This window comes from Lithobates pipiens, unplaced genomic scaffold, assembly GCF_037356315.1.
Source record: "Lithobates pipiens isolate NorthernLeopardFrog02 unplaced genomic scaffold, aLitPip1_a1.2 Scaffold_18, whole genome shotgun sequence".
NCBI classification, from domain to species: domain Eukaryota; kingdom Metazoa; phylum Chordata; class Amphibia; order Anura; family Ranidae; genus Lithobates; species Lithobates pipiens.
Window position 1 is genome coordinate 378,123,468 of NW_027507758.1, and position 23,152 is coordinate 378,146,619.

The following is a 23,152-nucleotide window of genomic DNA, read 5'->3' on the forward strand; positions in this document are numbered from 1 at the left end:
TGAAAAGATATGATAAAATATTTACAAAAAATGTGAGAGGTGTACTCACTTTTGTGAGATACTGTATATATATATATATATATATATATATATATATATATATATATATATATATATATATTCTTAATTTATCTTTGGCTGTTCAGTAGTAATGTATTATACAAGACTGATGCTTTATGAATGTACAGTAAATTATATAAATTACATGTTTATTAGATGTCCATCTATACAGCATCAAAGTATTTACCTACCTCGCTTGAAAAATAAAATTAAACATTCACAACCTATTTGTGTATCCAGTACATACATTTATAATTTACCTGGTCTATACTTTAACTCCAAGGCTTCTAAAGAAATACACAGCACTGCTGGCATAAGCCGATAAGCAAGAAGCAGTTCACCGATGTCAGTGAATTATATAAAACAGTTAAAAAATACATACCAACAGGCATAGAGGAATGTTCTTTGAAGCTGTCCAATGAATCTTTTAATCTTTCAATATCCTGTAGGAGAAGCAGACTCTTGAGCTGATGTAAGAGGCACAGTTCAGAGAAAGGAACTGCACCATACTTGATTTGAGTTATTATTTCCAGCACCAGTTCTGTGGACAGAGCAGAATCTGCACATGGTGATTTGCCTAAAGGAATGAAGGTTACATATTCTAATGAACGTTAAATAATGCTTGTGTACAACATACAGTAAATACATTAAGTGTGCATAAGAATATGACTTAAGGTGGATGTAAACCTGATTCATGAAATTTGAGCTGGGCACATATCTGCAGTGTCTTCTTATCTCTCGCCAAAGCCCTGAGTCCCGTGGCTTTCTACTGCTCTGGTCTTCTGTTATCAGAGTGATAACTTCTGACAAGTTCTCTGACACGTGATAAAACCAGCTTGAAATTTATGTCCGGGCAGGTGCTATAAATAGATTAGCAGACAGCCGGTCAATTCACACTTTCTAAACAGTATAGAAAGATGAAGATATACATGTAAAACGTATGTAGGGAGATTTGTTTCATCTCTGCGTATCATCATCTCAGGCTGTTCACTTCACTGGGTATATGTGAGCGTTTACATCCACTTTAAAAGAAAAATCTGGAATAATATAAATTTTAAAGGCTGCTATTGTTGATCTCATTTTGAAAATACTTATTGCTGGGCTGTCATGCAGGCCACCTGCCTTAAAAATGTTGGCTTACCAACAATGAAAATACAGTGCATGTTAAACCTGGAGTTCTGACGTCACTTACTTCATGCTTGTCCTAAGACATTAATTCACTCTATTAAAACAAAAAGAACCTGTTACCAGGAAGCTGGAATTTTTAGGACAAGTAGTAGGGATTTTTTTTTACCTTAATGGAGAGAATGCATTAGGTTAAACTTTAGAACCACTTTAAAGCAGTCCACTGTGGGAATTTTTACCTACATGTAAGCCTATAATAAGGCCTACCTGTAGGTAAAATGAATATTTCCTAAACAGATACTGTTTAGAAGATATTCACACTGGATGCAGCCTGCGACATCCCCGGCGCTCTAAAGGTTCCAGCATACTGTACCTACCTTTAGAGCACTGTGCCAGAACCAAGGGCTCCCACGCAAATGTGCGGAAGTGATGTCATTAGGGCTCTGGTCACTCACACAGCTGGAGTCCGTGAACCCAGAAGGAAGATGGAAGCCTTGTCAGCAGTGGCTTCGTTCTAAGGTAAGTATTTCATAGTGTGCTAGTATGTGATGCATAATAGCACATTATGCAATTGTCTTACCGGAAGAAGTTTGTTTTTTGTTGATTTAACTCTAAATAAGGTCATCTCATAATTCCAGGTATTCTGTATCAAACAACACGGTGTTGTAGCTAGTGATGAATGAGTTGATCAAACAATGAAACCAAAAAAAATTATATTTTGAACCTGAATGAACCATTGCAGTGTAGGTGTTGGACCAAGAAACCCTACACCCCAAAGAACTGCAATTCAGTTCAAAAGGATATCATCTTTAAAAAAATAAAAATAAAATAGTAGGCCCATTTTGCACTAATACATAAAACGATTACATAAAATTAACCACTTCACTTCTACAAAAGCTTTTTGAATCAAGTTTAAAATCATAAAGGGGGAAAACTTTAAGCCTTAGGCCCCTTTTGCATGGAGCGGACCCACTTTTCTCAGCAGGGAATCTGATCCACCTACACAGAAAAGGATGGATCCTTTTTCATTTGTTTTTAGTGGACTGGATCGGAGGTAGGTGGGTGTAAAACGGACACAAGTCTGTTTACACCCACTGGTGCATAGGGATACATGGACCATCCAATCAGGTCCAAATGCAAAACATTAGGCATTAATCATCTCAGGTTTAAATAAAGCCGTAGTACATTTCATTATTTTAAACATTTCAGAAACGTATACAGAAACAAAACATGTAACATACATTCAGTGAAGTAGATCTCTTGAGTTGCTTGCAGGAAATCCAACAAGTCCTCTGTTTTCTTCAGCTCTTCTTCACTTTGTGCAATGGACTGCTCCACTGTGTCCACCATCCCTGTCTCAAGCTGATTTGTTAACTCTACACTCTTCATCTTTGGCCAAAGACCAGCTGCTTTCAACCTTTCTTTCTGCCTCTTTCTTTGTAGTTTCCTCTTTTTATTTTTATTAATGAAGCAGCCTTCAGATTTCAGAGTTTGATCCTCTGTGGGTTTCTGGTGGTTTCTGCTGTCAGGGGCAGAATGGGATGCAGCATTTTCTTTCTTCTGTTGCCTGCGTCTTTTTCGCCTCTTCACTGGCTGGTTGTCTGAAAATCAATTCAGTTATGACATTTATATTATTTAGATAATCTAGTCTGGAATATATTAAACTTATGGTAACCAAAATAACGGTGCTATGACAAAAAACAAATCTTCTGGCAATTAACGCGACTCTGTTGCTGGATTACAAGCACTGTAAAAAAGAAGCACTACCTGCAAAATCAGAGGGTTTATACTCAGTTGTCCTACCACTCGTTCCTATAATCTTCCACATCTGATGCACTTTCATACATATTTGAAACATAATCCCCTGTGGCTTTCTGTGATTCCCCCCTCTGGATCCTACATACTAGGCATAGGTGTGCACAGTCTATTGGATTAGTGTGTGCACCCCAAAGGTCAAACACACATCTCTCTCTCTCCATTATATATACATACATTGTAAAGCGCTGCGTAAACTGTTGGTGCTATATAAATCATGTATTATATATATATATATATATATATATATACACACATACATACACACACAGACACACACACAATATATATATATATATATATATATATATATAAAATGCCATCACAGTGAAAGAAGTGCATAAGGACATAGGGCATAGCCAATAAGAGGGAGATCTTTCCCATTTCCCTGCCTGCACACTGAGTGATAGTGATAATGCTAATGCGCACAAGGTGATTAGGGTGTGCCCAAGAACACCAAGCACCCTGTGTGCACGCCTAGGATACTAGGACACAGTAAGGATATAAAAAACAGATGGAACCACATATTGTGGACGTATGGCATCTTGAAAGGTGAGAGGGAACGAGGGAAAAGAACAGCACAGATGAGTATGAAAACTCTTATTTCACATTGACTCATGGCAGCCAAGTCTTATACAGCATCATTAATAATTACCCATTTTGATGCTGGGTTAGGTCACATAAGAGTTTGGTGTCATTGGTCACAATGTTGCACTGACAATATGGCTGACCCTGTCAAATTTACCTTCCCTGCAACCTATCCTCATTTTGCTGCTTCTGTCACAGTTACAGTAATGTTACATTAACTTCCAACCTTCACTGCTACTATTAAAAATATAATTAAATAAGTATAGTAAAGGTGATGTTCTATGTGTAATTGAGTCACTGGTAAGACATCATCAGTAAAATTATTTTTTTTAGGGAAGGGAACCACTTATCCTAAAGGAATCGCTCCCTCACTGGCCCTCACTAATGCTGCAGGATCTCAATCGATGGCAAGAGAGTAACAGCTAGCTGGTTCAGGCAGTGAGGTATGTTAGTAATTCCATGACAAATTGCTCGTCTAACATGGCCTGTATGAGCTAGATTTGAAACTAATGGTAGTAAATTATGTTGTAATGAATCCTACAGGGTTTGTAATAATGCAAATTTTACAGCCTTCTAACAAGGGTCAACTCCAGAGACACATATCTACGTTGCATTTTTAGAGCATATTTTTCTATTCCACAGTTAGAGAGCCATTTGTGGCTAAATTACCTGTAAATAAAACATTTGTAAAAAAATTATTTTCTTGCTGTCTAAAACGAGAAAATAAACTCATGATTTTTTTTTTTTTACTGGGTATCTGGAGTTCAAATTGCTACTGAAATATAAGCTTGTCAATAGGTGAGGTTATATTTGAAGAACATGACATACAGGGTCAACCATTTCTTCTATTGGTAGTTCTAGCTACTGTTTGTTTTAGAAACAGACCTATATATCCAAAGTACTTTTGCACTTTCTACTTCATTAAATGAAGCAGAAGGTTACTATGTGCAGCATAAAAAGGTTAATTGAAGCAACACACAAATGCATTTCTGAGAAGCAGACAGAAGGAAAGAGCAGTACAGTGTCTTGGCCAATAAAAAGACATTACAAAATGCTAAAAGTAATCTTTTCATGACATAAATACAAAGGCTACCACTACTGCTGACCTTCTTAAAATGCTAGTTGCTTGACTGACCCCACTGACTTCATTATTTCTGAATCATGGACATGGTAAAAGTATGCAGATTAGAAAAAGTCCTTATCTTTTATACTTGTTCCAGGTCAGCGACTGAATATTGAAGCTACAGGGCCAGCATGACAGCCAGATAACTGGCTGAATTTTCAGAAGGGGAACTCAGTATGCACAACCTTTGAGGCGACACTAAATAATACCCTTATTCTCCACAAATAATCAATACATGTCCAAAGACTAAAGCGGAGCGTCATTCAAAAAGTGAAGGCCCATTGGTGGTACAACACTTTCCCTCATCAGTTACAGGTTTTTGGGGGAGAGGAAGCTTCAGTACCCACCCCCACAATCCTCACCTAGACAAGGATGAAGTCCCTTGTCCTGCCCCTACCTGCAGCCTCCTGAGAAGCATCACATGTCCCAGGAGGCTGCAGGACCATTCACAAAGAACAGAGCTCATGCATGTACATTGGGGTGCCAGCTGTGGTTCCTCAGGAAACTACAGCCAGCTCTCATATTCAAGATTGCAGTGCCGGGGACACATAATAGTAAACAGAAATTGAAGTTCCACTTTAATGGCCCTGTCATTTTTCATAAAATTGTTTCTTACTGTGGTTTTCTGTCTTTATTGCAATGTCTTTGAATCAAAAAAGAATGTCCTCTGCAAACTAATGTTCTCTGTTAACTAATGAACCTGTCCCCCTCCCCCCTTCCTTTTGTTTGGAACGAACAGTGCACATTAGTTGCGACCACGTGGACTGCTCTATGCACACTACAAACCCATAGTCCATAATTCCTTGTCCATCTAAAAAAGTGGGCAATAGAGGGTGACTAATGGGGGAGATTTACTAAAACTGGAGCACTCAGAATCTGGGGCAGCTGTGCATGGTAGCCAATCGGCTTCTAACTTCAGCTTTAAGCTTTGACAATAAAACCTAGAAGCAGATTCTTTCTAGGCAGAGCTGCACCAGATTTTGCATTCTCCAGTTTTAGTAAATATTCACCTATGTTCCTATATTTAGTGGGACCATGGAGAATGGATATAGCCACCCTCTAACTGGAAGTCTATGCACAGCAGCAAAAACAACTTACAGAGTATTACAGGGTAGAAGATGGACTTGTTTAATTAAAACTGAAACAATAAAGCTGGTAGGTTCATTACCTTACATTTGGCGTATCTTTTTCAATGAAAATCATACTCTAGCTTCTATCTTCTGGAAAGGTAACCCAATATACTAGCATGTTCTCAGAGGCTGATAGGACTAATATTAATGTCAGGTTTAATGAAATGGCAGTACACTTTATCCTAATTACTTATGAGACTATATCATACAATACACTACAATCGGACATAGACACAAAATATAGATAACAGGATAGGATGGATTGTACTCGAACACCGACTAACATGAATTGTCCAAATACTTTTCAAAATATTCTAGAACTTGATTTAAAGTACTCCAAAATACAAACGCTATAGCAGAACTTCACAATTTACACTGTCAAAAACAAAACAACACAAAAAAAACAAAGACATCCAAACTATACTATCAAATCATGCAAAATAGATGACATTTTAACCACTTCAGCCCCAGAAGGATTTGCCCCTTAACCACTTGCCGACCAGCCACCGTCATTATACGGCAGCAGGTCGGCACGTTCCAGCGAGCCGTCGTAGCTATACGTCGGCTCCTTTAAAGCGGGATAGCAGGCGCACGTGCCCGCTGCTCTGCGGGGGTGCCGATGCTCGTGAGCGGTGGTCGCGATGGTCACAAGAGGCAGAACAGGGACGTGTGTGTAAACACACAAACCCCTGTTCCGTGAGGAGAGGAGATGCAGATCATGAGTTCCTAATAGCTAGGAACCATGATCTGTCATCTCCTACAGTCAGTCCCATTCCCCTACAGTTAGAACACAGTCAGGGAACACAGTTAACCCCTTCATCGCCCCCTAGTGTTAACCCCTTCCCTGCCAGTGACATTTATACAGTAATCAGTGCAATTTTTATAGCACTGATCACTGTATAATTGTCAATCGTCTCAAAAATGTGGCAAAAGTGTCCAATGTGTCCGCCATATTGTCACATTCACAAAAAAATATTGCAGATCATCGCCATTACTAGTAAAATAAATACATAAAAATACAATAAATCTATCCTCTATTTTGTAGACGCTATAACTTTTGTGCAAACCAATCAATATACGCATATTGAGATTTTTTTTTTTTTTTTTACCAAAAATACATATCAGCCTAAACTGAGAAGAAAAAGAAGAAGAAGAAGAAGAAGAAGAAGAAGAAGAAGAAGAAGAAGAAGAAGAAGAAGAAGAAGAAGAAGAAGAAGAAGAAGAAGAAGAAGAAGAAGAAGAAGAAGAAGAAGAAGAAGAAGAAGAAGAAGAAGAAGAAGAAGAAGAAGAAGAAGAAGAAGAAGAAGAAGAAGAAGAAGAAGAAGAAGAAGAAGAAGAAGAAGAAGAAGAAGAAGAAGAAGAAGAAGAAGAAGAAGAAGAAGAAGAAGAAGAAGAAGAAGAAGAAGAAGAAGAAGAAGAAGAAGAAGAAGAAGAAGAAGAAGAAGAAGAAGAAGAAGAAGAAGAAGACGCAATTGTCAGTTAAAGAAGAAGAAGAAGAAGAAGAAGAAGAAGAAGAAGAAGAAGAAGAAGAAGAAGAAGAAGAAGAAGAAGAAGAAGAAGAAGAAGAAGAAGAAGAAGAAGAAGAAGAAGAAGAAGAAGAAGAAGAAGAAGAAGAAGAAGAAGAAGAAGAAGAAGAAGAAGAAGAAGAAGAAGAAGAAGAAGAAGAAGAAGAAGAAGAAGAAGAAGAAGAAGAAGAAGAAGAAGAAGAAGAAGAAGAAGAAGAAGAAGAAGAAGAAGAAGAAGAAGAAGAAGAAGAAGAAGAAGAAGAAGAAGAAGAAGAAGAAGACGCAATTGTCAGTTAAAGCAGAAGATACCTGCCATGTTATTAGGCAGACCGGGGAATTGCCTTGATTAGGCAGTTCCCCACCCTGCCTCTGTACACAGTGATCGCGGGTCACCAGCGAACATAAAGTATGCCTGTGCCCGCTATCCTCCTTGCACAGACCAACGTACGGCAGTTTGCGCAGGAGAACCAACCTGCTGCAGTATAAGGACGGTGGCTTGTTGGCAAGAGGTTAATGCTGAAGTTTAGCTAAAATGATTTTTAGCCCCCTACAGTTTTAGTGACCTAACTTACCTGTAAAGTATGTCCCACATTGTGCAGGCTGCTGGCTCACGAACAAATGCAGAGATGCCGGTCCTCTTAAATCGCTTTGGCTCTCCTGGATGAACGCAGCAGAAGAAGCTACCAATGCAGTAAAAGCAATGAAAGAACTTAGTGGAGAAGGGGAAGGGAGGGGATGGGTCCCCGTCAGCAATTTTCTGTGTAGAATTCAGGCCAAAGACCCCAAACTATTAACCAATTAAGTAAGGTCACGGAAGCTGTAGGGCTAAAAATGTTTTAGTATTTAGTAATTTTTAAATATTTCAATTTTATATTTTTATAATTTGAATAAAATTTAGTTTAATATTTAATGATTTTTTTTTTTAAATTAGACAGTATAGTTTGTATGTTTATCTTTTGACAGGACTTGTAATAGGTTTTGTATTATAGTGTACGTCTGTCTATTTAAAGGATAAGTTCACCTTTTCAGGCAGAATTTCACTTTTCATAAGAACTAGAAGCGTTTTCAAATGCCATTCCTGGCCCAGCCACCCCAACGTGCTTTTCTCTCAGTTTTTTTGTATCTTTGAATGGATTTTCAGATGCCATCACTTCCTGTAGCTTGTATCAGCATTCACTTCTGTCAGAAATCATGAAACAGACTGAGACAGAAGTACAGAAGTTACTCCCTTGAGGCGATCAAATAACTCTGTAATCAATGGAATCAGGTAGGCATTCTTAATCGCGACACCATTGAGACCCCTATAATCTATACAAAGTCTCAGTTCACCGCTCTTCTTTTTCACAAAGAAGAAACCAGCACCAGCAGGAGACGAGGACTTGCAGATGTAACCTCGAGAAAGTGCGTCAGCAACATACTCCTCCATGGCCTTATCCTCCAAGACCGACAAAGGGTAAACCCGGCCACGAGGAGGTATGGCACCAGGTTGAAGGTCAATTGCGCAATCATAAGGCCGGTGTGGAGGCAAACTACCGGCTTGACCTTTATCAAAGACATTGCCAAAATCACGGTACTCCTCCGGCAGGGAGGGGAGTGAAGCGGTGCACAGGACCTTGGATACCTTAAGGAAGCATGTCTCACTGCATTGTGGTGACCAGGAGAGAACCTCAGCACAGAGCCAATCAAAAGAGGGGTTGTGCCTCTGTAACCAAGGATAACCAATAACCAGCGGAAATCTGGGTGAGAAAATAACTTGGAATTGGATTATCTCATAGTGAAGAGCCCCTACGGCCGTGGACAACGGAACCGTCTCATGAGTCACATGGGCAGGCTGTAAAGGTCTCCCGTCAAGTGCCTCAATGGCAAGTGGAGTGTCACGCAGCTGCAGCGGAATCAAGAGCTGCGAAACAAATGCAGCATCAATGAACAGGCCTGCAGCCCCAGAGAGTCGATTAGCGCCTGTATCTCGATGGACGACTCAGCCCACGAAAGAGAGACCAAAACCAGGGGCTTATCCTTCTGGATAACTGGGGACGAAAAAACGCCACCTAAGGTCTGTCCATGACAGGACCTCAAGGTTCGGGCGTTCCCTGGACGGGAAGGACAAGACCTCAAAAAGTGACCTGCCTGGCCACAATAAAGGCACAATCTCTCCCTCCTCCTAAAGGCTCTCTCATCCGCAGAGAGACACATGAAACCCAGGTGCATGGGTTCATCTTCACTGACCAACTTGGCACCAGGAGGCATGGGAGGGACTACAAAGCTCGGAGGCAAACGTACAGGAGGCTTCCGCAAGCGTTCCTTAAGAGAAAGTCTTTCTCTAAAGTCTGGAGTCAATGAGGATGGCAAACAAGATCAAGCTCTCCAGCTCAGTGAGTATATCTCGGGCTGCTATCTCATCCTTGATGGAATCCGAGAGACCATGAGAAAAAGCAGCCACGAGGGCCTCATTATTCCAAGCAACCTCTGCTGCCAGAGTACGGAATTCAATGGCGTAGTCGGCAACAGTTCTCGTACTCGGTTTGATGGACATGAGGCATTTGGTAGCAGAAGCGGAGCATGCAGGGACATCAAAAACCCTTTCAAAGGAGGCCACAAACTGAGGGTAACTCAAGACAACAGGTTTTTGCGTCTCCCATAGAGGGTTAGCCCAGGCCAAGGCTCTCTCAGAAAGCAAAGATATCACGAAACCTACTTTGCTTCTGTCCGTGGGAAAAGCCTGGGGCAGCATTTAGAAGTATATCTCAACCTGATTGAGAAACCCTCTGCATTGAACTGAATCGCCCCCAAATCGCTGGGGAAGAGGAGCAGAACCAGACATACCTCTTATAGAGGAAATACTCGAGGCGGGTGCCTGCACAGAGACTGGCGCAGCAGCAGGGACGGCCTCTGACTCAGGTTGTACCGGAGCAGCCACCGTGGGGGATTCCAGGTGAGCAGTGCGATTCAGGAGCATTTGTAATGCCAAGGCAAACTGATCCATGCGGTGATCTTGCTCATTCAATCTGGAAAAAATATTACCAACAAGTGGATTGACTGTATCTTCTGAATTCATGGCCTTCGCGTACTGTCAGAAACCATGAAACAGACTGAGACAGAAGTACAATGAAATCACACTTGTTTATTAATAAAAATAAAAAGGTAAATAGAAAAAGCGTAGTCAAGAATAGCAAGAGTCCAGTAGCCAGATCGGGTAGTCAGCCAGTCCAAAGTTCATTAACAAGATCGGGAAATCAGCCAGGCCAGAAGTTAGGGATCCAAGGAGAGCAACTGCAAGCAGGATAAGAAGCCAGGAGGGATGTCAGCAAGCCAGTCTTAAAATAAACAGCAGGAGATGGTTCCTTGTGATGTGACCAAAGCGAAGGTAAAGGCAAAAGTGAGCTGGAAGGCTTTAAATAGGCAGGTCAGGTGAGCATCATCGGGAACAGCTGGTAACTGTGGAAAGAGAAGAGAACTGGCAATTAGCCAACAGCTGAGCGGCCAGCCCAGAGGAGGAAGGGCTAAGCCAGCCCTGACAGTTTCCTGTTAGGTCATCTCCCAGAAGCCTTCACTTTCTTGTTGCATGACAGAAGAGGGTGTGATAGGTCGTGTTCACCACTCTGGACCACACCTCCCTCATTACAATACCACCTTTGACCCACTTCATATACAATCTGATTGTACAATCTCCCTTAGATCTCCCATAAGCTATGTAGTACAAGGGCCTGTCTGATTGTATACTAATTGAATGGATTGTTCAGGTTTGTCTTTCTATTCAATAGGTCTGGTAAAGCTAAAGAAAATTGTACAGAGAGTGTACAATCAGATTGCATAGTGTATGGCCATCTTTATACAAGTAAATAGGAGGGAGTGGATGGGTACAATCAGTTGTCAGGCCTTGTTCACATTTCCACATAGCGAAGCCTCACATTCCCGCATGCATTTGTTTTGGAGCGTTTTCACTCGTCACGCATAGGGCAGTCCATTCACTTGAACTTATTTTGAAGCGTGGTGTGTTACTGCAGTTTTCGGTGCATTTGCCGCACTTGGGGGGCCTTTAACATGTAATGACAACACAAACACAATGCAAATTTACAACATTTCTGTAACGCATGGCAAAGTGCACAATTTCTGTGTGGTTTTCCATGCATTTGGAAACACACTGATGTGAATGGAGCCGCATTGCTCTTGGGTAAACACACCAATTTCACTTTCAGACCCCATTCACACCTAGAGTAGTGGGAGCGCATTTTTTTGGGGCTCGTTTTCCCAGTGACACACATAGGGCAGCCTGTTGCTTTCAATGGGCTGCACTACACCTGGCAAAGTAGCTCATGGGACATTTTTGTACTTTTTTTTATTGCATTTGTCACCTGTTTATTTATGTGCAAAATGTGTTTGCTTCTGTGTTTGGTGTGCCATTAACAATTAACGACCTAGCGCAACTAGGTAATTTTAGGTGTATAAATGTGGCTATATTGTAAGCTATACAATCTGATTGTACTATCTCTGTATAATCTCCTTTAGATTTACCAAAACTATATAATATAAGGACACACCATCTACCCAATCACTCTGAACCTAATCAGGCAGGTGCTTGCACTACATCAGGGGTGTCCTGTGGACTGCACATTTTCCCAGAAAGTTTAGCATGCACCCTGAGCCCATCTGAAAGGACACTTGGGAAGCTAGGCAATGGGTGAAGGTGTGCTAATGAGGTCAGGTGGTAAACAAGAAAAATTAAGTCATACATCCCAGGAGTCTTCAGGAAAGGAGGAGGGATTTTCTCAGCTAAGAACATACTCTCCTGCATGCATGTTTGTGCAAAGATAGATGGATTCCAGGAAGTAAATGCTACATGAAACATTTGCACTTACTCAAGATTGCCATGGCCAGAAATGTTAGGGAGTGTTTTTCAAAGGGATTTCTCAACAAAATAAAGCATGGAGACATAGATGGATGGTAGAGTTTGCTTTGAATATTAAAAATGAATTAAATAGTGTTTTTGGTTTTGTGGTGCTTGAGCACTAGTAGTATGTTTTGGAAAGTAAATGTGCAAATATCATCCTGTTATCAATGTAAAAATCTGCTTCAGTTTGCAGTGCATTGTATATTACAGTCTTAAATGGTTATCATAAAATGTGGCTGCCATTTCATTAAGCCTGACACTGGTAGCCATCCCAACAACCTCTGGGAAAATGCTACTACAATGGGTTACCTTACTAGAAGATAATTTCTGGTACAGTAATATAGCCCACAGTCTTCTGGCTCTGAGAAAATCCTGCTGTGCTCTGAAATTTTTTTTTATAGCAAAGATGGATGCAGACACTGGGCTAACCCATACTGGTGGAAACAGGATTTAAGCCACATACACACGATCAGATTTTCCACATACAAAGTGTCAGACTTTTGTCCGAAGGGCATGCGCCTGGATTTTATCTTGCATCCAAACAGTACAAGTTATCGGCCAACAAACACCAACATAGTGGCGTACTACAAGCCAATAAAGAGGAAGTTCAATTGTCAGGCACCACCCTTTGGACTCCTTCCGCTAATTATGTGTTAGTAAAAGTCTGGCGAGTGTTGATTCACACTTTTCATTTTGTGCTTTTCAGTTAGTTTCTGAATGGCCGTTTTATTGATTATTGGCCATGGATATGCCTTTGCTGCGGGAGCTCCAGGAGAATAATGCGGATAATTTTCGGAATTATCTCCGGATGACAGACTCCTGCTTTCACCAACTGTTGGCATTGTTGACCCCCTATGTCAGTGAAGGCGAACCTTGGCACCCCAGATGTTTTGGAACTACATATCCCATGATGCTCATACACTCTGCAGTGTAGTTGAGCATCATGGGAAATGTAGCTCCAAACCATCTGGGGTGCCAAGGTTTGCCATCACTGCCCTATATTAAGAAGCAGGACACATATATTTTTGGGTTGAATAATGATTTGATTTTTTATATTTTCTAGATTTTTGATGCATAGAATGCATTTTTTGGTTAAGTTCTATTGGAAGATAGCGTGTCTAATTTTGTTTGTTTTCTTTATTTAATGCACAATACAACAAATTGTGGAGAATAATACTTGGCTATATGTTTTACTTTGATAACATGGTGGGGAGAGGGGAGGGGGAAATTTTGGGACTTTAAATGAGGTCATAGCCTCCATCCCTATCAGATATGAGCCACAAAATTAAAAACAAGAGCTAAGCGGGACTTTAAATGAAGTACGGGGTCTTTTATTGAAAAAAAAAAGGAAAAATTGTATTATTTGTTTTTATAGTAAGACATGATTACATGTATATTGAAGAGGTGCACAGACAAACACATTATTAACATTAGCATTTTGCTTTATACAATCTTATTGACCAATACAGAATAGGTTATAAAAGCGCACCTCCATTATAAACATATAACAATCAAATATAATAAAAAGTTAAACAAATAATGCAATGTAGGCAACAACTTTGAACCTATGACTTCTTGGTTGTTGCAATAAATTAATAAGAAAAACATAATTGATGCAATGTTTCAAAAATTGATGCTAATTGAAATTGGGGTACCAAAATACACGGCAATTGTTAGCTCTACGCGTTTCGCGCCTTACTACCGCTCATCAGGAGCAAGCTCGTGATTGGTCTGAAAATACAAAGTAATAGTAAATTAGTATTTGCAATGATGGAGCATGGGGAGGTTGCCACTTAATTGATAAAGTGACTTACAAAATAGCCCAAAAATTGGGCAGAACTTCCAGCAATGGGAACTGCTAGAGCTGAGATAAAACCGTCTCATCCGGGGTTGAGGCAGGGTTCAGACCATCCCCCAACAATGTCAGGGGGCAGGCCAGAGGGAACCGAAACAGACATCCTCAACAAAGGTCCACTAGGTGCTAAATGTATATGTGTGTTACCCAAATCTGCGAAAGAGAAAAAAAGGAAAAGTGTAATGGGTCACAAAAAAAAAAAAAAAAAACCCAGAAGCAGAACACTGAGTGTGGATTGAACGTGTTGAATGAATATAACTAATTACTGAAAAGTATAAAAGTGTATGTGAATGAAATATACATAAATGATCGGGAAATAGGAGAAGGCTAAATGTGTGTTAAATAAGTGGGAATGGATGATGGGGAAATACAAAATCATCCAAATCAAATGTGTAAAAAAGTATGTGCAGTGCTCTGAATGAAACAATGTGTGTGCAAAAAGGAAAGAAGAAAAACGAATCAAAAGCAAAAAAAAATAAAAAATCACATGAATAAAACTCTATTACCCATATGTAGAGTTAAGAAGTGATCTCTTCCTAGTGGAGCACAGTGGAGGAGTGAACTGTCTGTCTGTCCCAGCTCATATACCCCAGGCCCTGGGCGGATCCCCGCCAGCGTCATGCATGATGTCTTTTGCAGCTGTGAGAAGATGAGGGAACACTCACAGCTGAGGATAATCCATACCTCAGTGGGTGCCCCTCCATCTTAGCTGCAGCATCAGGTGTCTTTCCACCTGATGCTGCAGCTAAGATGGAGGGGCACCCACTGAGGTATGGATTATCCTCAGCTGTGAGTGTTCCCTCATCTTCTCACAGCTGCAAAAGACATCATGCATGACGCTGGCGGGGATCCGCCCAGGGCCTGGGGTATATGAGCTGGGACAGACAGACAGTTCACTCCTCCACTGTGCTCCACTAGGAAGAGATCACTCCTTAAAGAGGAGCTGCACCTAAAAAAAAAATATTAAAAGCCAGCAGCTACTAATATTGCAGCTGCTGACTTTTAATAAAATCACACTTACCTGTCCCAGGTTCCAGCGATGTCGGCGGCAGATGACGAGCGATCGCTCGTCTCGCTGCTGCCACCGCCGCCATCCTCTGTCAGGGAATCGGGAAGTGAATCATGACGGCTTCACTGCCCGGTTCCCTACTGCGCATGCGCGAGTCGCGCTGCGCGTCTCTTATGGTCCCCCGCTGTGTCTCTGGGAACTGTGTGTTTCCCAGAACACAACGGGGGGGGGGCGGAGCGTCTGCGGGGGTCTGCGGCGGTCTGGCCGGAAGTGGGTGCAGTTACCTGGATTATCCAGGTAACTGCACCCCCCACCCCCCTCCCCCCTGAAAGGTGCCGATTGTGGCACCGGAGGGGGGGAGGGATAAGATTAGCGGAACTTCCCCTTTAGGGTGAAGAACCGCTTTAACTCTACATATGGGTAATAGAGTTTTATTCATGTGATTTTTTTTTATTTTTTATTTTTTTGCTTTTGATTCGTTTTTCTTCTTTCCTTTTTGCACACACATTGTTTCATTCAGAGCACTGCACATACTTTTTTACACATTTGATTTGGATGATTTTGTATTTCCCCATCATCCATTCCCACTTATTTAACACACATTTAGCCTTCTCCTATTTCCCAATCATTTATGTATATTTCATTCACATACACTTTTCAGTAATTAGTTATATTCATTCAACACGTTCAATCCACACTCAGTGTTCTGCTTTTGGTTTTTTTTTTTGTTTTTGTGACCCATTACACTTTTCCTTTTTTTCTCTTTTGCAGATTTGGGTAACACACATATACATTTAGCACCTAGTGGACCTGTGTTGAGGATGTCTGTTTCGGTTCCCTCTGGCCTGCCCCCTGACATTGTTGGGGGATGGTCTGAACCCTGCCTCAACCCCGGATGAGACGGTTTTATCTCAGCTCTAGCAGTTCCCATTGCTGGAAGTTCTGCCCAATTTTTGGGCTATTTTGTAAGTCACTTTATCAATTAAGTGGCAACCTCCCCATGCTCCATCATTGCAAATACTAATTTACTATTACTTTGTATTTTAAGACCAATCACGAGCTTGCTCCTGACGAGCGGTAGTAAGCCACGAAACGCGTAGAGCTAACAATTGCCGTGTATTTTGGTACCCCAATTTCAATTAGCATCAATTTTTGAAACATTGCATCAATTATGTTTTTCTTATTAATTTATTGCAACAACCAAGAAGTCATAGGTTCAAAGTTGTTGCCTACATTGCATTATTTGTTTAACTTTTTATTATATTTGATTGTTATATGTTTATAATGGAGGTGCGCTTTTATAACCTATTCTGTATTGGTCAATAAGATTGTATAAAGCAAAATGCTAATGTTAATAATGTGTTTGTCTGCGCACCTCTTCAATATACATGTAATCATGTCTTACTATAAAAACAAATAATACAATTTTTCCTTTTTTTTTTCAATAAAAGACCCCGTACTTCATTTAAAGTCCCGCTTAGCTCTTGTTTTTAATTTTGTGGCTCATGTTTTACTTTGAATGACAGTTTGGGAGTAGACAGTTACATTTAAAAAAATACAATGTAAATTTGACAAGGGACACCAACATAGTTGTATACGGAGATTGGTGATGCGGTGTGTCAGACTGACACGCCACACCACCAATCGCTGTGCGTCCCCTAGGGCATGTGATCGCGGCATATCCTGCTGGATGTCATATGACGCCCCCACTCAGGATAACTGAACCACCGCCCGGCTGTCATTTTGCTATAGGCCAGGTGAAAAGTGGTTAAACAGAGCAGCCCAGATCCTCTTTTTTTGGGTCCCGTGTCAGTGTTCCTGGCTCCTCCCACCTGCTTAAAATAGAAAGCCTTTTGCTATAGGGGCACTTGAACAGACTCGCTCCTGAGCAATGCTGTGTGTGACCATTCACACACTAGCTTGGTCTTACCCCCCCACTCTCTTCTCATTTGCTCACTGGCTGTGACTGACACCTGTGTGAGCCAACGAGGAGAGAGAGACCCAGGAGAATTGCTGCTCTCATGAACATTGCTGGATCGAGATGGGGCTCACGCAAGTATAGAATGTATTAAGGTAAAAATCCTAGAACCTTTAGAACCAATTTAGGCTGTATCAACCTATAATTTGCTTTTGCATTCCCGTTGACTTGTATGGGAAAAAAAGCAATTCTGTAATAAAAAATATACATATATAAATATGTATATACGTATATAATAAAAGTAATGTGTGCCTGAAGAATATGGCACGCCCATCACCAGGCTTACACTACGGCAGGGGTCAGCAACCTGTAGATCATGGACAGGTGACTGGTAGATCGGGGTCTGGGCTTGCTAACCCACCATTTCAGAGCATTAAACAGAGGAATTACTTGTAAAGTTGGAGCTTTAGTAGGGAGCAAGAGCCGCATAAACCGATGCTTTCTCTGTAGTGCTGGCTCCTGTCCCATGTGGAGTAATACCAACTGCACTCCACCTCTTATCCCAGCTAGTAGTCTCCAATGTATAAATGGGATATGGGTGGAAAGTCCTCAGGGTATGTGGCACCTCATCCCTAATTTATTAGCAAAGTAAGGAGGGATAGAGAACAGGGATTATAAAAGGTGCCTAAGAACGTATGTAGTACACTAGGAAATAAACTTAGAAAGTATTTTATTCTTACAAAAATCTAAACATGAAATACATACACAGGTGTGTTGACAATCATAAAACAGTTTGTACATACAAATTGGCCAGGGGTGTTGGAAGGCCACTAAATAAAACAGGCAATTAATCCCTATATGTTTGACCAAAGCATTGGCTTCTTTGGGGGATGATATTAGAAACCTGTACATGTATGTAGACTCTATGAAAAACACAAAATATACATTTTAGAATGTTATTGCAGAAAATAATCATACCGAACAACACTAACAAATAATTAACTGAAATAATGAGAGCATGGCATGGCTTAAACAACTCCCCACAGTGGATAACCCCCCACATATAAGTCCATCTGCCAATACCTACCTAGAATCTCCCATACGCAAGCCTAGCGCCAAGTCCCCCCCGAGGACAATCAGCAACCAGTTGCTGCAACAACTAACATAGCCTCAATACTCTCCAAAGTGTAAATTAAAATCCATGTAAAAACAGGGGCGCCAAAAAATCTCTTATCAATGGTAACCACAGCAAGTAATAAAATAATCACGGTAAAAGTATTGATAAACTAGAGAAAAAGAAAAGAAAAAAAAAGGAAATATTAATAAGCAATAAAATAAGAAAAATAAAAAACATGGACATGGGTCTGGTAAAATGCCATGAGGACATAATCCCAATAACACTTGCCCACATGAGAAAAGGAAAAATGTATGTGACAAGTTCCCACGTCAGGGTGAAGCAAACATCCAGCGGAAATTGAAGCAGGCTGAAAACACCTGAGGAGCAGGAGAGAGTGTGATAATGGGACATATCAATGAAAGAAAAAAATAAATCGTCAAAAACAAACAATGGTACATACCGTGAACCCAACACAAAATTGTAAGGCGCCCTTGGAGTCCAGCGAGGTTGGAGCTGGACTGGCTGGCTCTTATAAGCCCCCACCCGATCAGCGTGTGGAGTCACCGCTCGGGAGCGGACAGAGAAGACGTCTGAGCATACGTCTGTCACCGCATCAGGGCATACAATTCCCATAATGCCATGCAGAAGGGAACCCGCGTTAAGTGACACAAACATCACATGATGAAAACCGCGTCATTGGAGGAGAGTTGCCAGAAACCTACGATACCACAGGCCCAGCTAGACACACCTACCAAAGGGGCTGATGAATTAGGCCAGCGAAAAAGTGTGGAGAGAGGGCGACCTATACAGGGACAGAGGCCAACAAATGGGCTGGTGCTCAGAAAAGGGAACCAGCCCTTGGGTGTCCATACAGCCAAAGACGGCATGATTGCTGAAGTGAATGGGGAGAGCTGATAATGCCAGACCAGCACAAAAAGGGACCAGGGCATGGCAGTGGGGGACAGAGGGGAGAGGGGATAATCAACCTCTAGTGTACAGTTCCTCTTAATTCTCAAGTACTGGCTATAAGGAATACAGTTCAGCAGAGGCTTGGGATGCGCACTGCTGGCATGAATAATAGTGTTACTGGAAGATGGTTTACAGTACAGGGCGGAATATAATATTCCTTCACAGTCTATGAAAATTTCAAGATCAAGAAAAGTAATTTTTGATTGGCTGCACTCCATAATAAACCTTAGATTGTAGTCATTAATGGCCAGAAAGTCAATAAACTGTGAGAGTTCATCTCAAGTGCCAGACCAGAAAAAAGCATGTCATCTATATATCTGTGCCAAGATATAACGTGTTGTATCAAATCAGACGAACCGATATTATAAAATAATTCCCTCTCCCACCCCCTAGGTACCGGTTGGCCTGAAGACAGGGCACATTTAGTCCCCATAGCCACGCCTTGCACCTGGAAGTGGGAGGGGCTGAACATAAAAATATTGTGTCAAGATGAGCTCCAACAATTTAAGAACAAACTGGCTATAAGAATCAGATCCAGGACCCCTCTCCTGAAGCTGGTTGCCAATAACTGCAATGCCTTTTTTTATGCGGAATGGTGTTATACAAACTTTCCACGTCAAGGGCAACAAGCCAAGTATTTTTTAGGTAGTTGTTTGCCTTCAAGAATACGGAGAAGATCAATCGTGTCCTTCACATATGAAGACAGCGATGTGACATGGGGACATAAGTATTTGTCGACCAAAGCACTAGCATTTTCGGTACAACATTGATACCCAGACACGATTGGTCGGCCCAGGGGGGATTATGAAATGACTTATGCAATTTCAGAAATGCATAAAATTTCGGCGTTTTGGGCTCCTTGACGTAAAGAAAGTTCCAGGTATTACAATCAACGATGCCATGTTGGTAGGCTGTAAAGATCAAATTGTAATATTCACGAGTAATATTATCAATTAGTGTTTGTTCTCCAGTGTGGTGCCAGCAGCAAGAAAGAAGAGCTCATCAGGCCAGTGTGAAGCAATACATTGGGCATAATAGTATAGGGTTGTTTCACACGATGCACTACAGTTTACCCACACCGAGGGTGCAGTGTACCTGCAGCTTTCCTGCAGGTTCGCTGCTCTTAGCCATAGACTACTATTATATCCTATTGCTTTACTACCACCAACTTTTTATGTGTGAACAAGCCCTAAAGGTTGCTTCTGCCGAATTCCTCTAAGGGCTCATTCACAAGTGCAGCAGGCACTGCAGCTCCTCTGAAAAGCCGAGTGTGTGTTGACAGGTGGTGAGGAGGCGATATGTTGCCTCCTCACCACCTGATTTAAAACAACGATTGCCAAGCAATGGACGTGCTTCAACATAGTAATACGGCAATTAAATCTGGTCTGAGAAGGTGACACTGTGCTTGGTGATCTTTGACTTCTCCCGTGTTGTTCAGGTAGCTCTCCACCTCTTTAAGGTTGCCTACCCCTGCAGTATTTACAAACCAATACCCTCAATATCAACCAATTATTATGAATTAAATTATGTCAGTATTTTATAGAATAAGTAGCTTCAAGTGTCCTTTTTGAAGGAATATTATTATTCGGTATTGTAGGAAAGCCCTAATCTCAGTTTTATGGCTATTTTCACCATTACAAAACATAATTTATTGGCACACAGCTGTTTGCATACGCTAAAATGAAATTATGAATAAAAGTGGTTATGCAGGTCAGCTCCCGAGCTCATCTCCATTAGAATGAACACTCTGTGTTCTATTAAAGCTGGAAGACACATTTCAGCATAAAAAAACAAAATAAAGCTGTGATCAAAGCACTGAGTGTCTGAACTAAATGCAGTATGTATGCACACAACTTTTTTTTTTTAGGGCATTTGCATATACACACATAACACAAGTATGTACCGAGCAGAAGGAAAATGAAGAGAAGATTGGTACGGAAGAAATTTTTATTCTTCACAGGCATTTAAACTGGACTAATTTGAACCACAGAGAATTCAGTCGGAAATATCTTTAAAAGCACATGCTAAATATCATTGAAAAATTGGAAAGCAGGGCACGCTTCAGCAGTCTCACATTATCTAAGTTTTCCAGGCTCTTTTTTCTTGAAGTGCTTCATCACACACCAATAATTACAAAAAGCATATATAAATTGGGCCAGTTTTATGTTATTCTGCTGGCCAAGCTCCGTGACACACATCTATTTTCAAAATTATATTAATTCTCCAAAAGAAAACAAGCACTTTCCTCAGTCAACATTTCTTGCCTTTGATCTTACATATACCTGCCTTGCAGTTATTATGTTCCCAGAAAACTCCCATATGATTTATTTCAGGACAATACAAGGGTCTTGATAGTGCAGGTATGGTGGATGGGATTCTAGTGGTGGTAATTTCCACCATTGTTCCTGGCTCTGTTCCCAACTTTATTATAATTTATGTTGTTTCTGAACATCTTGGTATAGAGCGAGGAGAAGGCCTTCAAAAAATACAAGGTTGAGGGATCATCATCAGCATTCAGACTTTATAAAGAATGCAACAAGAAACGTAAGGGTGCAATTATGTTACATATACAAGTATGTAAACAGTAACTAAGGGAGGACAGACCATACTGGCTCCATAAATATTAAGGAAGGACATCTGGTTACAAAGAATGGGGAGATGGGGAAGATATTGAATTTATTCTTTTCCTCAGTCTTCACAGGGGAATCGGGGGGGCTTTAGTAAACAAAACTGCAGTGTTTATCCTCATGACACATCACAGGAAACAACCCCCATTGTTAACAAAGGACATAATTAAAATTAGACTTGGGAAACTTAACATTAATAAATCATCAGATGGCTTGCACCCGAGGGTACTTGGGAAACTCAGTCAAGTAATGGCCAGACCATTGTTCCTAATTTTTATTGGCAGTCTGACTGGAATGGTACCAGCTGTTTGGAGAAAAGCCAATGTAGCACCAATATTTAAAAAGGACCCAAAATACATTCCTGGGACTTACAGACCTGTTAGCCTAATATCAATAGTATGCAAGCTCTTGAGGGGATGTTAAGGCACTATATACAAGATTTTAGTAATGAGAATCTAGATAAAGGAAGGCCCGTAGACGTGGTGTATCTGGATTTTGCAAAAGCATTTGACACAGTTCCCCATAAAACGTTTACTGTACAAAATAAGGTCCTTTGGCATGGCCCATAGGGTGAGTACATGGATTGAAAACTGGCTACAAGGGCGAGTGTTCAGAGGGTGGTGATAAATGGGGAGTACTCGGAATGGTCAGGGGCGGGTAGTGGGGTCCCCCAGGGTTCTGTGCTGGGACTAATCCTATTTAATTTGTTCATTAACTGGTTCGCGACCGGCGCACACCGATGTACGTCGGCAGAATGGCACGGGCAGGCATATTGGCGTACAGGTACGTTCAATCTTTAATGCCGCCCTGCCATTGCGAGCGTGCCGCCGCCGGCGCACTCACGTGCCGGTCGGGACCCCTGTGAGTCTGGTCGTGGGTCCCGTGGCCTCAATTGCCGCGGGCATACCCGTGATCGTCTCACGGGGCGGCTGAATGGAGAAATGCCGTTGTAAACAGCATTTCCCCGTTCTGCCTAGCAACTAGTGACGCTGATCTCTGCTCCATTTGGAGCAGAGATCAGTGTTCACTAAATGAAAGCCCAGCCCCCCACAGTTAGTAACACGCTCCTAGGAACACTTAACCCCTACACTGCCACCCACTGGTTAACCCCTTCACTGCCAGTGTCATTTACACAGGAATCACTGCATTTATATAGCAGTGATTGCTGTATAAATGACAATGGTCTCAAAAATGTGTCAAAAATGTCCGATGTGTCCGCCATAATGTCGCAGTCACAATAAAAATTGCTGATGGCCGCCATTACTAGTAAAAAAAAAAAATTATTAATAAAAATGCCATAAAACTATCCCCTATTTTGTAAACGCTATAACTTTTGCGCAAACCAATCAATAATCGCTTATTGCGATTTTTTTTTTTACCAAAAATATGTAGAAGAATACGTATCGGCCTAAACTGAGGGAAA

General features: G+C 41.2%; 1 protein-coding gene across 3 annotated transcripts in view; it reads right to left on the bottom strand.

The window, feature by feature from the left end:
* Nucleotides 1-23,152, bottom strand: part of ERICH1 (glutamate rich 1) — a 136,352-nt gene that overhangs the window by 12,408 nt on the left and 100,792 nt on the right. For all 3 annotated transcript variants that reach the window (XM_077487760.1, XM_077487759.1, XM_077487761.1), the window contains 2 exons: nt 2,427-2,786; nt 443-637 (listed from right to left, as the gene is read on the bottom strand). In XM_077487760.1, coding sequence (XP_077343886.1) covers nt 443-637; nt 2,427-2,786 — 555 coding nt within the window. The remainder of the gene's footprint in view (nt 1-442; nt 638-2,426; nt 2,787-23,152) is intronic.